The sequence below is a fragment of the Ambystoma mexicanum genome, chromosome 1q, assembly GCF_040938575.1.
Source record: "Ambystoma mexicanum isolate Mex_15411 chromosome 1q, UKY_AmexF1_1, whole genome shotgun sequence".
Taxonomy (NCBI): domain Eukaryota; kingdom Metazoa; phylum Chordata; class Amphibia; order Caudata; family Ambystomatidae; genus Ambystoma; species Ambystoma mexicanum.
This window is the reverse complement of record NC_090922.1, coordinates 934282064-934298969: the sequence shown is the minus strand read 5'-3', so window position 1 is coordinate 934298969 and position 16906 is coordinate 934282064. Positions and strand designations below refer to the sequence as shown.

Below are 16906 nucleotides of genomic sequence, written 5' to 3'. Positions count from 1 at the left end.
ACCCACCCCCTCCGCTACACCACCCACCCCCCCCACCCTCTCCCCCCTCAACACCCACCCACCCCCATCCCCCTCCCATCTCTCCCCTCAACACCCACCCACCCACCCACCTTCCTCCCTCACCCCACCCACCCCCACCTCTCCTCCCTCAACACCCACCCCCCACCCACCCTCTCCTCCCTCACCACCCCACCCACCCACCCTCTCCTCCCTCAACACCCACCCCACCCACCCTCTCCTCCCTCACACCACCCACCCACCCCCCTCTCCTCCCTCAACCACCCACCCACCCTCTCCTCCCTCACACCCACCCACCCACCCCTCCTCCCTCAACACCCACCCACCCACCCACTCCTCCTCAACACCCACCCACCCACCCACTCCTCCCTCAACACCCACCCACCCACCCACCCTCTCCTCCCCCACACCCACCCACCCACCCTCTCCTCCCTCACCCACCCCACCCACCCACCCTCTCCTCCCTCAACACCCACCCACCCACCCACTCCTCCCTCTCCTCCCTCAACACCCACCCACCCACCCACTCCTCCCTCAACCACCCACCCACCCACCCTCTCCTCCCTCAACACCCACCCACCCACCCTCTCCTCCCTCAACACCCACCCACCCACCCACCCTCCTCCCTCAACACCCACCCACCCACCCACCCTCTCCTCCCTCAACACCCACCCACCCACCCACCCTCTCCTCCCTCAACACCCACCCACCCCACCCTCTCCTCCCTCAACACCCACCCACCACCCACCCTCCCTCTCCTCCCTCAACACCCACCCACACCCACCCACTCCTCCCTTCCTCCCTCACACCCACCCACCCACCCACTCCTCCCTCTCCCCCACCCACCCACCCACCCACTCCTCCCTCTCCTCCCTCAACACCCACCCACCCACCCACCTCCTCCCTCTCCTCCCTCAACACCCACCACCCACCCACCCTCTCCTCCCTCAACACCCACCCACCCACCTCTCCTCCCTCAACACCCACCCACCCACCCACCCACTCCTCCCTCTCCTCCCTCAACACCCACCCACCCACCCTCTCCTCCCTCAACACCCACCCACCCACCCACCCTCTCCTCCCTCAACACCCACCCACCCACCCTCTCCTCCCTCAACACCCACCCACCCACCCTCTCCTCCCTCAACACCCACCCACCCACCCTCTCCTCCCTCAACACCCACCCACCCACCTCCTCCCTCAACACCCACCCACCCACCCTCTCCTCCCTCAACACCCACCCACCCACCCTCTCCTCCCTCAACACCCACCCACCCACCCTCTCCTCCCTCAACACCCACCCACCCACCCTCTCCTCCCTCAACACCCACCCACCCACCCTCTCCTCCCTCAACACCACCCACCCACCCTCTCCTCCCTCAACACCCACCCACCCACCCTCTCCTCCCTCAACACCCACCCACCCACCCTCTCCTCCCTCAACACCCACCCACCCACCCTCTCCTCCCTCACACCCACCCACCCACCCACTCCTCCCTCAACACCCACCCACCCACCCACTCCTCCCTCAACACCCACCCACCCACCCACTCCTCCCTCAACACCCACCCACCCACCCACTCCTCCCTCAACACCCACCCACCCACCCACTCCTCCCTCAACACCCACCCACCCACCCACTCCTCCCTCAACACCCACCCACCCACCCACTCCTCCCTCAACACCCCACCCACCCACTCCTCCCTCAACACCCACCCACCCACCCACTCCCTCTCCTCCCTCAACACCCACCCACCCACCCACTCCTCCCTCTCCTCCCTCAACACCCACCCACCCACCCACTCCTCCCTCTCCTCCCTCAACACCCACCCACCCTCCCTCTCCTCCTCAACACCCACCCACCCACCCTCCTCCCTCTCCTCCCTCAACACCCACCCACCCACCCTCTCCTCCCTCAACACCCACCACCCACCCACCCACTCCTCCCTCAACACCCACCCACCCACCCACCCACCCACCCACTCCTCCCTCAACACCCACCCACCCACCCACTCCTCCCTCTCCTCCCTCAACACCCACCCACCCACCCACTCCTCCCTCTCCTCCCTCAACACCCACCCACCCACCCACTCCTCCCTCTCCTCCCTCAACACCCACCCACCCACCCACCCACTCCTCCCTCTCCTCCCTCAACACCCACCCACCCACCCACCCTCTCCTCCCTCTCCTCCCTCAACACCCACCCACCCACCCACCCTCTCCTCCCTCAACACCCACCCACCCACCCCACCCTCTCCTCCCTCAACACCCACCCACCCACCCTCCCTCTCCTCCCTCAACACCCACCCACCCCCACCCTCCCTCTCCTCCCTCAACACCCACCCACCCACCCTCTCCTCCCTCAACACCCACCCACCCACCCTCTCCTCCCTCAACACCCACCCACCCACCCTCTCCTCCCTCACCACCCACCCCCCTCTCCTCCCTCAACACCCACCCACCCACCCTCTCCTCCCTCAACACCCACCCACCCACCCTCTCCTCCCTCAACACCCACCCACCCACCCTCTCCTCCCTCAACACCCACCCACCCACCCTCTCCTCCCTCAACACCCACCCACCCACCCTCTCCTCCCTCAACACCCACCCACCCACCCTCTCCTCCCTCAACACCCACCCACCCACCCTCTCCTCCCTCAACACCCACCCACCCACCCACTCCTCCCTCTCCTCCCTCAACACCCACCCACCCACCCACCCACTCCTCCCTCTCCTCCCTCAACACCCACCCACCCACCCACCCACTCCTCCCTCTCCTCCCTCAACACCCACCCACCCACCCACCCACTCCTCCCTCTCCTCCCTCAACACCCACCCACCCACCCACCCACTCCTCCCTCTCCTCCCTCAACACCCACCCACCCACCCACTCCTCCCTCTCCTCCCTCAACACCCACCCACCCACCCACTCCTCCCTCTCCTCCCTCAACACCCACCCACCCACCCTCTCCTCCCTCTCCTCCCTCAACACCCACCCACCCACCCTCTCCTCCCTCAACACCCACCCACCCACCCACCCTCTCCTCCCTCTCCTCCCTCAACACCCACCCACCCACCCTCTCCTCCCTCAACACCCACCCACCCACCCTCTCCTCCCTCAACACCCACCCACCCACCCTCTCCTCCCTCAACACCCACCCACCCTCTCCTCCCTCAACACCCACCCACCCTCTCCTCCCTCAACACCCACCCACCCTCTCCTCCCTCAACACCCACCCACCCACCCTCTCCTCCCTCAACACCCACCCACCCACCCTCTCCTCCCTCAACACCCACCCACCCACCCTCTCCTCCCTCAACACCCACCCACCCTCTCCTCCCTCAACACCCACCCACCCACCCTCTCCTCCCTCAACACCCACCCACCCACCCTCTCCTCCCTCAACACCCACCCACCCACCCTCTCCTCCCTCAACACCCACCCACCCACCCTCTCCTCCCTCAACACCCACCCACCCACCCTCTCCTCCCTCAACACCCACCCACCCACCCTCTCCTCCCTCAACACCCACCCACCCACCCTCTCCTCCCTCAACACCCACCCACCCACCCTCTCCTCCCTCAACACCCACCCACCCACCCTCTCCTCCCTCAACACCCACCCACCCACCCTCTCCTCCCTCAACACCCACCCACCCACCCTCTCCTCCCTCAACACCCACCCACCCACCAACCCACCCTCCTCCCTTCCCTCAACACCCACCCACCCACCCTCTCTGTTCAGCCACCCTCTGCTCCACTCATGCCACCCCCTCACCTCCGAACCCCGACCCTACTTTCCTCCCCAATCTCCCACCCCACCCCAACCACTCCCCTCCTCTTTAGTATATTATGCAGGGATCATGTTCAATATAATTTGCATCTATTTCTGAAATGTAATGGTGTTGTCGATACCGCTTTGTTCCGGGGGAGCTCTCAATGTTTTGAAGAGGGCTCCTATGACCCTTCGTTATTGGCTGTTCTGTCTAGTGATAGTGGGAGTTGTAGTCAAAAACATCAGGAGAGTCAAAGGTTGCAGCCCCCTGCCCTAGTTAATCAATTCCCTTAAGTATCCATTGATCCTCGGGATGTAATGCTAACTTGTACTACATCGTGGGAATCTTTCAAAAATGTGCTTTATTTTCATTCTGGAGCATCTAACCTGCTCACAATTTAGGATGGGGATATTTGTGGTGTGGATGTTGCCTTTGCATAGCTCTGAAAAAAAAAATGAAACATTTTATTTGTCTTTATTGGCATTGCTCCATATTGCTTTCACTAACCGCATCACATCTTTTCAACTCCCTATCTCCTTTCTTCCATTATAGGTTTTGCATGAAACCTTCCCAAAGCACACTTTTCTAATGAACGGTCTGATCCAAGGTGTAAAGGTAAGCCGTCAGCACTCGGCTCTGATATTTTCCAACAAGACCTACTGTTGTGGGAACCATATGTCAGTTTTCAACAGAAGTGTACTATTGAGGTAGTGTTTCATCGTAGGAAGCAGTACTTGTCTAGCGCAACACCCTAAGAATATCATTGTTCTATCTTCCCATATACAATGTTTCTTTCAAGAACAATGTGCATTAAAAATAGTATAAATATTGTACTTCATCAGAGAAAAACATCTAGCAATTTGGGTAGAATAATTTGTATTCAATAGAAAAGTGACATTGGTTTGAATATGGCCTAACCAACCATTAAGTAGGAAAAGCTACTTTTTCTGGGAGAGTATGCAAGTACACATCTTTAATGTGCCCATGGACCCCATTTGAAGACCCCCCCCCTGTCTTAGTCATTGTAAAAGCCACACTGGTGGAAGCTCAATATTTCTATATATGACAGAAGTTGTGTCTTGCTATGTTTTGAAGTTTGTGAAAGCTAGTGTGCGCCAGCATATCCTGGATTAAAGGGAGTCTTCTGAGATCATGAGACCTGCTAATAGGAAACACATTATTATTGCGGATCCAGGTCTCCAGAAGTATTTGCGATGGGCTCGGAATCCTTCTCAGCGCATTACCAGGGCACGTTTGAATTGTATTCATGTTAGAGCAGTAGTGGCTGCCTGGTCTAATGGGAATGAGAACCAATTGTGTGTCTTTTGTGATGCGCTTAAAGAGGACTTGCCACACTTTTGTTTTGGCTAGCCATTTTGCCCATTAGAGAGCACACGCTTGAACCACTCTTAAGGGGCCAGGGATTCCGTCACTATGAACCTGCTCTCTGTTACCTTCTATGGGCGGACTCCGTTTGTGTGGGCTGTGCTCTCTTGTCATTTTTAAAGACTGCGTTATCTGCGAACATTTTTATTGAAGTCTGCCTGAAATGTTCTATTTTGTAACTTTTGAATGTTTTTATAGTTTTAATGATGTTGGAATCTTTTGTACACGTGTTGATTTGTAATTTGGTTGTCTTTTGCTGCATTTTTTATGGGTACATTGTTGTATCCCCGAAATAAACTTCTCTACTACAAAAACTATATTCAAGAAGGTAGGTCATTGATCAGTATGCAAGTTTATTGATTGTGCATCCTAGTTGAAATGTTTACTCTTAAAGGCCTACCTCTGTGCCAAACACCACACATGCTCATCAGCAAGGTAACCAAAACTCAGAGAAAGCATCCGGCATTGTGCCACTTGAGGTGTATCATCGCTGCTAATAAATGCAGATTACAGGAAAAACCCACTGCCTCACCACACATTGGCACTACTAACAAGTGGGGGATTGGATTGCATTTCCTAGACAGCCTCCCATAACGTTGCCCTTATTACTAAAACGTCCTGTCCCCTTTCCTCCATACTTATGGCACATTCCTCCGTCCTGTGGGACGGGACCGGAGCACTTTGAAAAAGCATAAAAAAGTTAGCACAATTTTTTTGTTCTTCCTCTCTTTCTGTGCGCGGGGCACAGCACGCGGCCGTAACCCCGTCCTTCTCGGCTCCGCCCCGCGCCTCGCCCATCAGTCCTTTTCTCTGCTCGTTCGGACTTGACGCACTTGCATCTACTGAAGAATATCTTCCTTTATTTCCTCCTCCTCTGGCTCTCGCTAGCGATCGCGTAATAATCTGTCTATGTCGTTTTAAACTAGACTTTCCAGATTGTTCCTCGTGTCGTCGACGCTTCGCAAGGGCGGATTTCCATCCTCTTTGTTTAGAGTGTTTGGGTCCGGATCTCCATTGGGACTCCCGTTTTTATTGTGCTTCTCTTTCGGTCCGGACACTTCAACGTTGGTTAGAGTGGTGGGAGGAGGTGTTCAGCGTACTCCTCCTTCGCATTTTCAATCTTTCATCGACAAAAAGAAGAAACGCCCGGTAAGTACTTTACTTTTCAGAGCACCCCGGCTGGGAGACACCTTCCCTGGTTCTTCCCAGGTTCTTCCCGGTCCGGGAGGAGCGTCGACAGCTCCATCACCGGGGCTTGCCCCGAGGTGCCTTCGGGGCCTAATAAGTATACCAGAGTTTTCTCTGAGGATACCGGAGTACACTCAGAGGCCCCTCCTGTGGGGGCTGCTTGTAGACCTAGTTCTACTGAGTCGTGGGGTACCGGAGCTCGCTCTGAGGCCTCTTTAGCGGCTTCCCTCAAAAGTACCGGGGTGCGCCCCAAGGCCTCGGCTGGGCTTGGTGTTACCGAACACATGTTCGAGGCCCGTGGTGGGAAGGCTGCGACCGGACTTGGGTCCGAGGTCCCTTGTACAGAGGCTAAGGAAACCAAAATTTCTGAGAGGCCTGAGAAGGCCTTATCGGTGAAAGCGTTTTCTCACCGTTCCCGCTCTTGTGGTGATGCCAGAACTGTTGAGGGGGCAGGAGTGGTAGTTCCTCCTTTACCAGCAGTGCCGAGGTCCTTCCTGTGAAGGCTAGTTTGGCTATTGGCATGTCGCAGAAACATTCCAGGCCACATAGTACCGGCTCGGCCGAGGTTCTTTGTGTAAAGGCTAAAATGAAGACCCCTGATCCACCGGTGGGGACCCCTGCCTCACTTCCACATGTGCCGCAGTTCCCCTCAGGTGACGGCAAAATGGTGGCCGTTCCCGCCACGACCGCGGCAGCCATTATGGGCGCTTCCCCTACAACTACGCCATCGGCCTCAGGTGTAGGAACTGTTTCTGTGGGTGAACATATATGGTTCCTTGTGCGCATCCGTTTCGTCCAGTTTACGACTGGAACGCTGGGATGCCCCTTCCGCACAACATCTCGCTGCCTGTGGGTTCGGCACCCTTGATTTTTGTGGACACTTCTGGGGATGGGCCTGTTTGGCAACCCTCCCCTCTGGGTCCCTGGAATTATCCTCCTCCTGAGAGGCCTCCTCCGGTAGCTCCAAAGCCATCTCCGGAGGATGCCTTTTTCGGCATATTTCAGACACTCATGCATACCGACCCCATGAGGGAGTATTTCAAGGGTCTTTTTAGGAAGATATGCCTGCCTGCGCCTCCGGCTCCACCCGCGCCTCCGGTGGTTCCGCCGTTGCTGCCTTTGCCTACGGTGCCTCCCCTACCCTTCCACCCTTGCCTCCAGGCGGTGCCCGACGTAGTTCAGCAAGACCCTGACATGTCGGATGATGCGCAGGGCGATCAGGACAAGCGAAGACCAGCCCCGCTCTATTTGAGCTTTCCACAACCGTGTGCTGGACATGATGTGTCTATTGGATGTTCCAGTGCCCGCGGCACCAGCTCCGCAGGAGGGTGTGCTTTCGGGGGCGTTCGCCTCATCTCCTTCGGAGCATACTGGCCTGCTCTTGCAGAAGGACGTTTTAGTCGAGGTCCGTAGATTCTGGGAGAAGCCACACTCTGGACTTTTCGTCAATAAGAAAATTGAAGTGCGCTACAGGCTGCATTCTTCGGAAGAGGTGGCCCTAGCATCTTGTCCGCCCCCCTCCACAACGGTGGTGGCTGCGACCACTTTACAGTCAAGGCCTGCAGCATCTTCGTCTACCGACGGCTAATCAGGTCCTGGGGAAGGAGGACAACCTCCTCGACTCCCTTGGGAGGAAGATTTTTGCTAACTCAGCCCTGTAGCTCCGGCAGGCCAATGCGGAACTTGTGTTAGTGGGGGTGAATATGAAAATGTGGAAATTCTGTCGGAGTTTGAGGAATTCATCCCGGTCGAGCCGCTGGAGGACTTTAAGGCGGGATTGTCCGATGCCACGGTCTTGGCCCAGGATCTGCTGGCGGCCGCGGCTCATCAGGTCGACACTTCGGCTCTGGGCCTTATGCTGGGAGTTGATACCTCAAGTTCTCAAAGGAGGTGCAGGACAAGGTGTTGGACCCGCCGTTTGACGGTAAGGAGCTTTTCCATTCCTCAACGGATGTGGAGCTGACCAAAACGAAGGACAGCACCCAGACAGCTAAGTCCTGGTTCGTCCTGGTTAAAACTCCTTTTAGAACCCAGAGACTGTTGTCGCAAAGCTTGTCCTCTGGTTTCAGAGGGTTTCTAGATCGGAAATCCCTCAGAGTGGTTACCCCTTTGGGTAATTCCTGCCGAAGGCAGCAACGGACTCCTTTTCTCCCGCTCCTCAGTCTCCTTCTCAGGTTCAGGTGATAACACCACCGAAAAACCCGCCAAATGAGTGCTCTCCGCACTCGCACGAGACCCTGGTGGGAGGACGCATTGCGTCTCATTGGGAGGCGTGGCAGACCATCACAGGACAGGTGGGTCTTGTCAGTATCTTGGGCGGGCTTCCGCTTACCCTTACCTCCCTACCCCACGCTTCAACCCTCCTTTCCAGCAGTCGGGATCGTCCTCTCTAAGAGCCGAGATTCAGAAACTGTCGGACCTCAGAGCTGTGGAACCCGTTCCCCTTGTGGAGCGAGGGGAGGGCTTCTACTCCCGGCTGTTTACAGTGCCCAAACCCAACCAGGCTGGCCTGCGCACCATCCTAGACCTTTCCCAGTTCAGTCTTTTCCTACCCCAAGAGAAATTCAAGATGATCACGCCCGGCCAGATACGGTCCTCCTTGCAGATGGGCGATTGGCTCAGCGTGGTGGACCTTCAGGATGCGTACATGCATATTCTGATCTGGAATCCACACAGGATATATCTGTTTCTCTGTGGGAGAGGAGCACTTCCAGTTTCGAGTGCCTCCTTTTGGCCTCAGCTCGGCGCCGCGTTTCTTCATGAAGATCATGTCTGTGATCGCGGCCTATCTTCGTCTGCAGGGCATCCATGTGTATCCGTATTTAGACGACTGGCTCTTACGCATCCCTTGCCCGTTGAAAGCCGCGTGCAATCTTCAGTCTCTCCTCCAGCTCCTGTTCAACCTCGGGCTGTTGGTGAACTGGCGGAAATCTTCCATGACGGTTTCTCAGGACTTGATTTTCCTGGGTTTTCGCTGGAACACGATCTACTGCAGAGTTTACCTGACCGGCGACAGAATGGTGGATCTGTTGGCCACGTGTCAGATTTTTGCGCAGTCGGGGAGCATGTCGGCCTGGTGGTTCCAGAGGCTTCTGGGTCTCATGGCCTCGTGCGTATTGGCTCTTCCTCTTGCTCATCTCAAGATGAGGCGGACTCAGAAGGCTCTTCGGAGTTCTTGGCGTTAGGCTGCCGATCCGGACTCCAAATTGATAATGATTCCGGCTTCCAGGAGAGCGGACCTGGAGTGGTGGTCGTCTCTCAGCAACCTGTCCGGTGGGGGCAGGGTTTTCAGGACCCACCCTCTATGGTAAACGTCACGACGGACTCCTCCCTTCTAGGGTTGGGTGCGACATTGGATCTTCTTCAGGTCTCAGATCTTTGGTCGCCTCAGGACAAGCTCCTCCACATAAATCATCTGGAGTTTTTGGCGATCTTCCTAGCGCTCAAGGCGTTCAGACCTATCATTGCCAACAAAGTGGTCCGTATCCGCACGGACAATGTGGTGTCAATGTATTACATCAACAAGCAGGGGGGCACCAAGTCTCCTCCTCTTTTGGACCTGTCCATCCAGATTTGGGAGTGGGTGGTTCGTCATGGTTTCTGGCTAGTTGCAGTACACATTCCGGGCCAGCTGAATGTCACGGCAGATGCCCTCAGTCGGCGGACGATGGTCAGCTACGAGTAGGAATTGAAGGCGGAGATCCTCTCATGGATTTTCCTGCGTTGGGGCACTCTGGAAGTGGACCTCTTTGCGACAGCAGCAAATGGGAAGCTTCCTCTGTATGCCTCCAGAAACGGGCTGGGAGCCTCCTCTCTGGGGGATGCTCTCGAGATTCCATGGCACAACATGAGGGCTTATGCTTTCCTGCCTCTGCCGGATCAACAGCTGTGGCAGCCCCTCCCCACAATCGTTCAGCTTGGCGGCATGGTGCCCGAGTTCAGGTCTTTAGAACATCTCAACCTGTCTGCGGATAGCATGCGCATTATTCAGGCAGCCAGGAAACCCGCGACGAGGTCTCAGTACAGAAGCAAATGGCTCAGGTTCTGTCATTGGTGTTTACACAAACAACTGGACCCAAGGGCGACTACGATTGACACAGTACTGTCCTTTGTATCCCACCTAGCAGAGTTGGGAATTCACGTTCTGTCATGCAGAACGTATCTTTCGGCGGTATCCGCCTACCTGTCTACGGACCAATGCTCATACTCTGTCTAATCCAGTGGTTAAGAAACATTTTGCAGGTTTGACGCACCTTTATCCCCCGGTTCCTAATCCGCACCCGTCGTGGGATCTAAATGCGGTCCTTACGGCGTTGTGCCATAAATCCTTCGAACCAATGGCCACGGTGGACCTCAAGCACCTGTCGTGGAATGGGTCCTTATTGGTTGCTGTGACCTCAGCGAGGCGTGAGTGAGCTCCAGGCTTTGTCGGTGGAGCATCCCTTCTTGGTTTTTCACTAGGATAGGGTGGTCCTACGGACAAACCTTCTTTCCTGCCGAAGGTGGTCTCTGATTTCCATCTAAATCAGTCAATCTCCCTGCTGGTCTTCCCGAACCCTGCTTCAGAAGCAGAAAGGGTTCTGCACTGCTTCGATGTTAGAAGGGGTCTTAAGTTCTATCTGGACAGAACTTCTGAATTAAGGAGCTCTTCTCAACTGTTGGTGACCTTGGGTAATCCACAAGGTAAGCAGGCCTCTAAGGCGACTATCTCCAGATGGATCGCTGCCTGTATTACGGAGTCTTACATTGTCCAAGGACTGCAGCCTCCTAAAGGTATTCATGCAAACCTGGTGCGGGGCAAGGCAGCTGCAGTTGCCTTTCAGAAATATGTCCCCTGGGAGACCATCGCAAAGGCGGCTACTTGGGCCTCCCCATCAGCTTTTTGTAAGCATTATTGTCTAGACCTTAGCTCCAGATCTGATGCTCAGTTTGGCCAGGCTGTGCTGAAGAACCTTTTTCAGTAGGGGGTTTTCCATCCACCCGTAGTTCCTATGAGGAGTGCTTGGGAATCTCCCATAAGTATGGAGGAAAGAGGACGGGACGTAGGAGTATAACCAGGTTACTCACCGTAGTGACCACCTTACTCCTAGTCCATAGTCCCCTTTCCTTCATACGCCTGCCCGCCGTCCCCTCTAACAAGGTTACTCTGTTATTGCTTAAAGGTCTCTGACCTGGCGATAGAAAAGGACTGATGGACAATGCGTGGGGCGGAGCCGAGAAGGGCGGGGTTACGGCTACGTGCTCTGCCCCGTGCAGAAAGAGAGGAAGGACTAAATGTTTGCAACATTTTTTATGCTTTTTCAAAGTGCTCCGGTCCCGTCCCACAGGACGGAGGAATGTCCCATAAGTATGGAGGAAAGGGGACTATGGACTAGGAGTAAGGTGGTCACTACGGTGAGTAACCTGGTTAGTCGCCACAATACAAATCCATACAAATGATCCCCAATTGAAAACTAATACATTTGCATAATGCTATCTGAATTGATTAATGCAAAATTTACTTTCTAAGCTTTGAGCAATTGCTTTTATTGGACTGACTGAAATAAATATGCAGTCCTTGCTGTTTGTGCTTTAAGCTAGAGTCTGACTTGAAATACTCAAGCCAGAAGATGGATGTAGTATATAACTAAATTACTTTGGTCATTCGTGCTTTCATAAAAAAAATTCTATTGTGTAAGAGTATCAGAGTGGAGAGTCCCTTGACAAGTGCTCCACCATTGATGTATATTTTAGTTTTTTTAAGGGCATGTACCTTTTTATTAGCCCTCATCCTAGGGAGACTTCTCTAACTCCTTCTGCTATGGTTTGTCCACTCCACATGTCGCATACCCGTGTATGCTTCTGCTCCGTGCTCCAGATAAGATTTTGAGGTGGGAGTATTAAACTTTGAGAGTAAATGTGATTTTTAAGAGTTCTGCAATGACGGAATACAACTTTCATTATTTCTCTAAGGTCTGGCCATTTGATCTCACATGTATATATTTAAATGTTGAAATCACAAAAACCTAGCCAATTACATCGTAAAGCAAACATGATTTGTATTGTGTGTTTTGAGGTTCGATAGCAGAATTGTCCTTTGATGTTTAATGAAAGTCCTCATTTCCTGGAGCTAGTACTACTAAATGGTATGCCAATGTTATCATACAACCGTGCAAAAGGGTGAAATGCTGAGTTGGACTTGCCGGGATTCGAAGCTACAACCTACAGATCACGCACAGATTGCAACGACGAGTGCTCAACTGGCTGAGCTATCTTATTGGCTAACATCCTTCAGAAGTCGGTTAACTGAGTATCGACTGAGGTATAATAAATCACAGTACCTAGATGTTGGATACACCATTTATGAAGAGCTACATAAAGTTAATACCTATCTGGATTATCACAGGGACAGGTTTTGCTGAGTTTCTATTTCAATTACCAATTAACTTTCATTTGTTTGTTTTTGACCAGTGCATGCATTTCCTGGAGAGTCAGGTTTTGGATGCTTTAATTGTAGTCTTGAAGATTTGAGAGGCTAGAACACCTGTGATTGGTGTAATGACAATCACTCACTCTTTAGCAAAGACTCTGCTGAATCTGACCATTTATAGTAATGTACCCCATTGACTGCGAGGTTGAATGGATGTAAACTAGACTGTGCATAGTCATCATTTTACACACTGTTTTTATAATTAGAGGGTAAATTAAATTGGAAGCGTAAAAATGATGTGCCTCCCCATGATTATGCTCACAGCATTCAAATACAATTGTGAAATAATGGTTTGCTTTCACTGGAAACAAAAGCATAATTTGTTAAAAATATTAATTCTCAATTGCAAATTAGTTTTCCATCTCATTAATTATACAATCCTAAAATTCTAGGAAAATATGAACAGTGCTTCTGAAGCTGAATGGAAAGAACCCATTCCTTTTATCACAGTGTGCAGTTTTTTTTTTTTTTTGAAAGGCTTCATAGAAATGCATTCTGTTTCAGAGGAGGCTTGCAATTGCATCCATGTAGACAAAAATCAAAAGGAGCCTTCTGGTTTCTGTCAAGTAACCGGACCTTTGCACTGCCCTCTGCTCTAAACCTGTGTGTAAATGTACACAGGAAAATAATAAAGCTGTCATATTTACAAGATTTTCATGCGTAAAAAGGCCTAATACGCACCTTTTCTGGAGGCCTGCTTCTGCTGGACAATTGGTAGGTGCAACACTTTGAAAGTGTTTTGCACTTGTAAAAATACATTAATTATAAAGCTATATTATTGGTTTTTCAGTCTTTTTTTTTTCTTTTTTTTTTTTTTCTCAGTACCAAATTTTCAAAAAGATACTACAAAATAAAAATGTACATTTTATTAGCAGTCAGTTCAATAAAAAGCAGTAGAGACAGGTCCGTAGACACAGTACACAAATTACTGCCGATTCTAAAATGTTATCACATTGCAAAACCAACAATTCTCCCCCCCTCCCCCCAAAAGCACACAAAGGTTGTAGAGGCCCTATCATAACTTTCTGGAATTGCTGCATCAGTCAGTCTCCTCAGCGGTTGGGACTTTCTTTTATCTATTGTGCATAGGGTCCCCTCTGAGGGCAGTGCTTGAGTGTCCTCCACTCCAAACCACCCACATTCACCTCTCTGTACACCTACTGTGGTTCTGGGTCACTGGGGATATATTTATCAAGGAAGTGAGACCATTCCATTTCCTGTGACGGTCGCTGGTCGTATATCAATTCCGTCAAAAACTCCATGCCATAAATTTCTCTTGCTTACAAGGCCCACTGCTGCTCTCCTGGGAGTGACACCCTTTTCCATCTCGCCGCCAGACATCCGCATGGGAAGGGCAATCAGGGCAGCAATTGCTCTGAGTAAGGACAGCGTGGCTCTGGGAAGTGCAATGAGGCAGGGGACTGTGGAGGTTACAGTTACAGCCCTTGAGTGCGTGGAAGGCCCGGAGGCAAAGCAGTGGAAACTTATCATGGAGGGGCCTGAGACCAAGTGAGGCTCTGAGCGCAGCAAGGCAACCAGTCGGTAGTTCAGCAGGGGAGGAAGAGAGAGAAAGCAGAGGAGAAAAGTAAAGTCTTAAGCTGCTTCCTGAACTTCAGGTGGTCCGGCTCAAGTTTGAGAGGGTCAGGCAGACCAATTCAGAGGGAGGCACCTGCAGAGGAGAGAGATCTACCCTCCACTCTCTGCCTGGAGAAGTGTCTGATCCTTAGAGAGTTGGAGGTAGCTGAGCGTTGGGCTCGGGAAGGAAGGTATTTTGGAAGAGGGAGTTGGATGTAATGCGGGCCCCGGCCCCAGAAAGCCTTGTGGACGATGCAGAGGGTCTTGAGCTTGAGCCTTGCAGCCACCGGGAGCCAGTGTACAGATTTCAGGGCTGGAGAGATACCGTTGCTGGGCTTAAGGCCAATGAGAAGTCTTGCTGTCTTCTGAATTAGTTGAAGAGGGTGGAGAGTAGAGCCAGTCAGATTGAGAAAGAGGCTGTTGCAGTAGTCCAGCCTAGAGAGAACCAGAGCTCCGGTGATGGGGAGCTTCTGGGGGAAAGTGAGAAAAGGAGGAATACCTCTGAGGAGGTGAAATTGGTAGTGGGCCTTCTTGGGAAGGTCTGTAAAGTGAGGAGAGAAGGAGAGAGTGGAGTCGAAGATGACACCAAGTTTTTTTGCCTTACAGGAAGGCGAAGGAATAGGGCCCAAGGAGGGCTGCCAGAGTGAGAGAGGGAAAGCGGGAGCAGGGGTTCACCATGTGAAGGATCTCAGTCTTACTGGCATCAAGGCAGAGATCATTGGAGGTGCACCACTCCTGAATCGTGGATAGACAGTCAGGAATGAGCGAGAAAGGTTGCTGTAAGAAAGGTTTTTCGCACACAACAGTTCTTTTTGAAAAGCATGATTTAAAAAAAAACTTTAAGCGTGGCAGTTGGGAAATACAGTACTCTGAACAGGAGAAATTAATAGATTGCGCTTACATCCGCAGTGCAGGTAAAATCGAGAAAATAATATTGAGCACCCAAATGAGTTCCACTTGACACATTTCTGTACATTACAACCTCCACCCCATTGATCAGGCATTTCGACCCCCCTCCCCCATTGCGCACTCATCGCATATACCCTGACCTTAGTCTGGAAGTCGATTAGCCAGTTATGTACAGAGTTCTGCCCATATGCCTTTTGGGTCTGGATGTAATCGGCATTGTCCCAATGTAAGCTTCCTCACTGTTCACGGCCCACATCAGGTCTGCCAACCACTCCTTGGCTCGTGGCGGGGTCTTGTCTTTCGACTTCCATAAAATGCATCGTTTGGCCACCATACTCCCCATGCTTATAAAGGATCTCAATCGCTTCTCTGGAATGTCTAACCACAGGCCAAATAAAGCCCCCATAGGCGAGCAAGCAACCGGTACCCCCACCACCTCAGACAGCGTATTAATCGCAGACTTCCAAAAAGCAACCAGACATTCACAGCCCCACAGCATGTGCATGTGGTCTGTGCCTTCCTGACAGCACCTCAGCATGCACTGTCTGCCAGCTGGTTTATTTTACCAATCCTGCTCGGTGTGTAATACAGCCTGTTAAGGATCGTATACTGCACTAGCTTAAGACTGGCTCCTCAAGACTTTCCCTTCTTCCCTCCTCTGCTAATCTCAAGGTCGCTGTGATTGGTGACCAGGGCCCTTGTGTCCTTCAGGGCCCTGGTCTCCCACACTGCACTTGCCTTGTCACTTACTGGCCTTCACCACTGTAGTCCTACTCTTACCCATTTATTTTTTACTGATGAAAATTCCCTAGCACTTCCTACTTTGGCACTTACACCTGCTGCTCACTCACGAGCACGGGTACTTCAGCACTAACGCCCCTCTCCCTCTCTCTGCACTTGCACGCTCTGAATGCTCACAAGGCCTAGTAGGTTTGTCTTTATCTTCCAGTATATTCATTGTTTTCAATCTCATGTTCCCTCCCTGTTGCCATGTGGGTGCTTTGAAAACGCAATTTACTTGTATAAGCGCCTAACAGAGGCACAATAAATAAATAAATAAATCTTGTGATCGGTGATGCAGTTTTGGTATGAGAGCACATCAGTTGCCACTGACCATCTGAATGGGTCCATACCCATGTCTGCAGCCCATCTTAGCCTCACTCTGGGATTTAGTAACTCTATTTTGCCCATTATCATTTTATATATTGTGGCCAACAGCCTGTGGCCTCCCCAGGAGTTGGTGATTTATACAAGATCATCATCCTCAGGGGGATCTACAGGGTATACCTCCCACCATGCTGAGACTACTGAACAGTCTAAAATATTGTATCATTTCAAGAGCTGTGCCTCTGTGTTCCTGCTTCCACATTTGCGGTGTGATACGTTTTTCCCCTCTGAACCAGTGCCCTACATCCCAACTGCTCCCAGTATGAAATAAGTAATCCATCCCATGTGGCGGTGAGGACGGGGAATCTCCACACTGGGAGCTGCGTATAGTATAGATGCATCACACTAGGTTTTGCATAAATATTGCACCAGGCTGTACTAAGGACTGGATCATATACGCAGTCGTCCCTATATTTTC

At 52.5% G+C, this 16906-nt stretch overlaps 1 protein-coding gene across 1 annotated transcript in view; it reads left to right on the top strand.

The window, feature by feature from the left end:
- Positions 1-16906, top strand: part of MFSD14A (major facilitator superfamily domain containing 14A) — a 561753-nt gene that overhangs the window by 111555 nt on the left and 433292 nt on the right. Inside the window, exon 3 of the mRNA XM_069641591.1 lies at positions 4347-4409. Within this exon, the coding sequence (XP_069497692.1) occupies positions 4347-4409 (63 nt within the window). The remainder of the gene's footprint in view (positions 1-4346; positions 4410-16906) is intronic.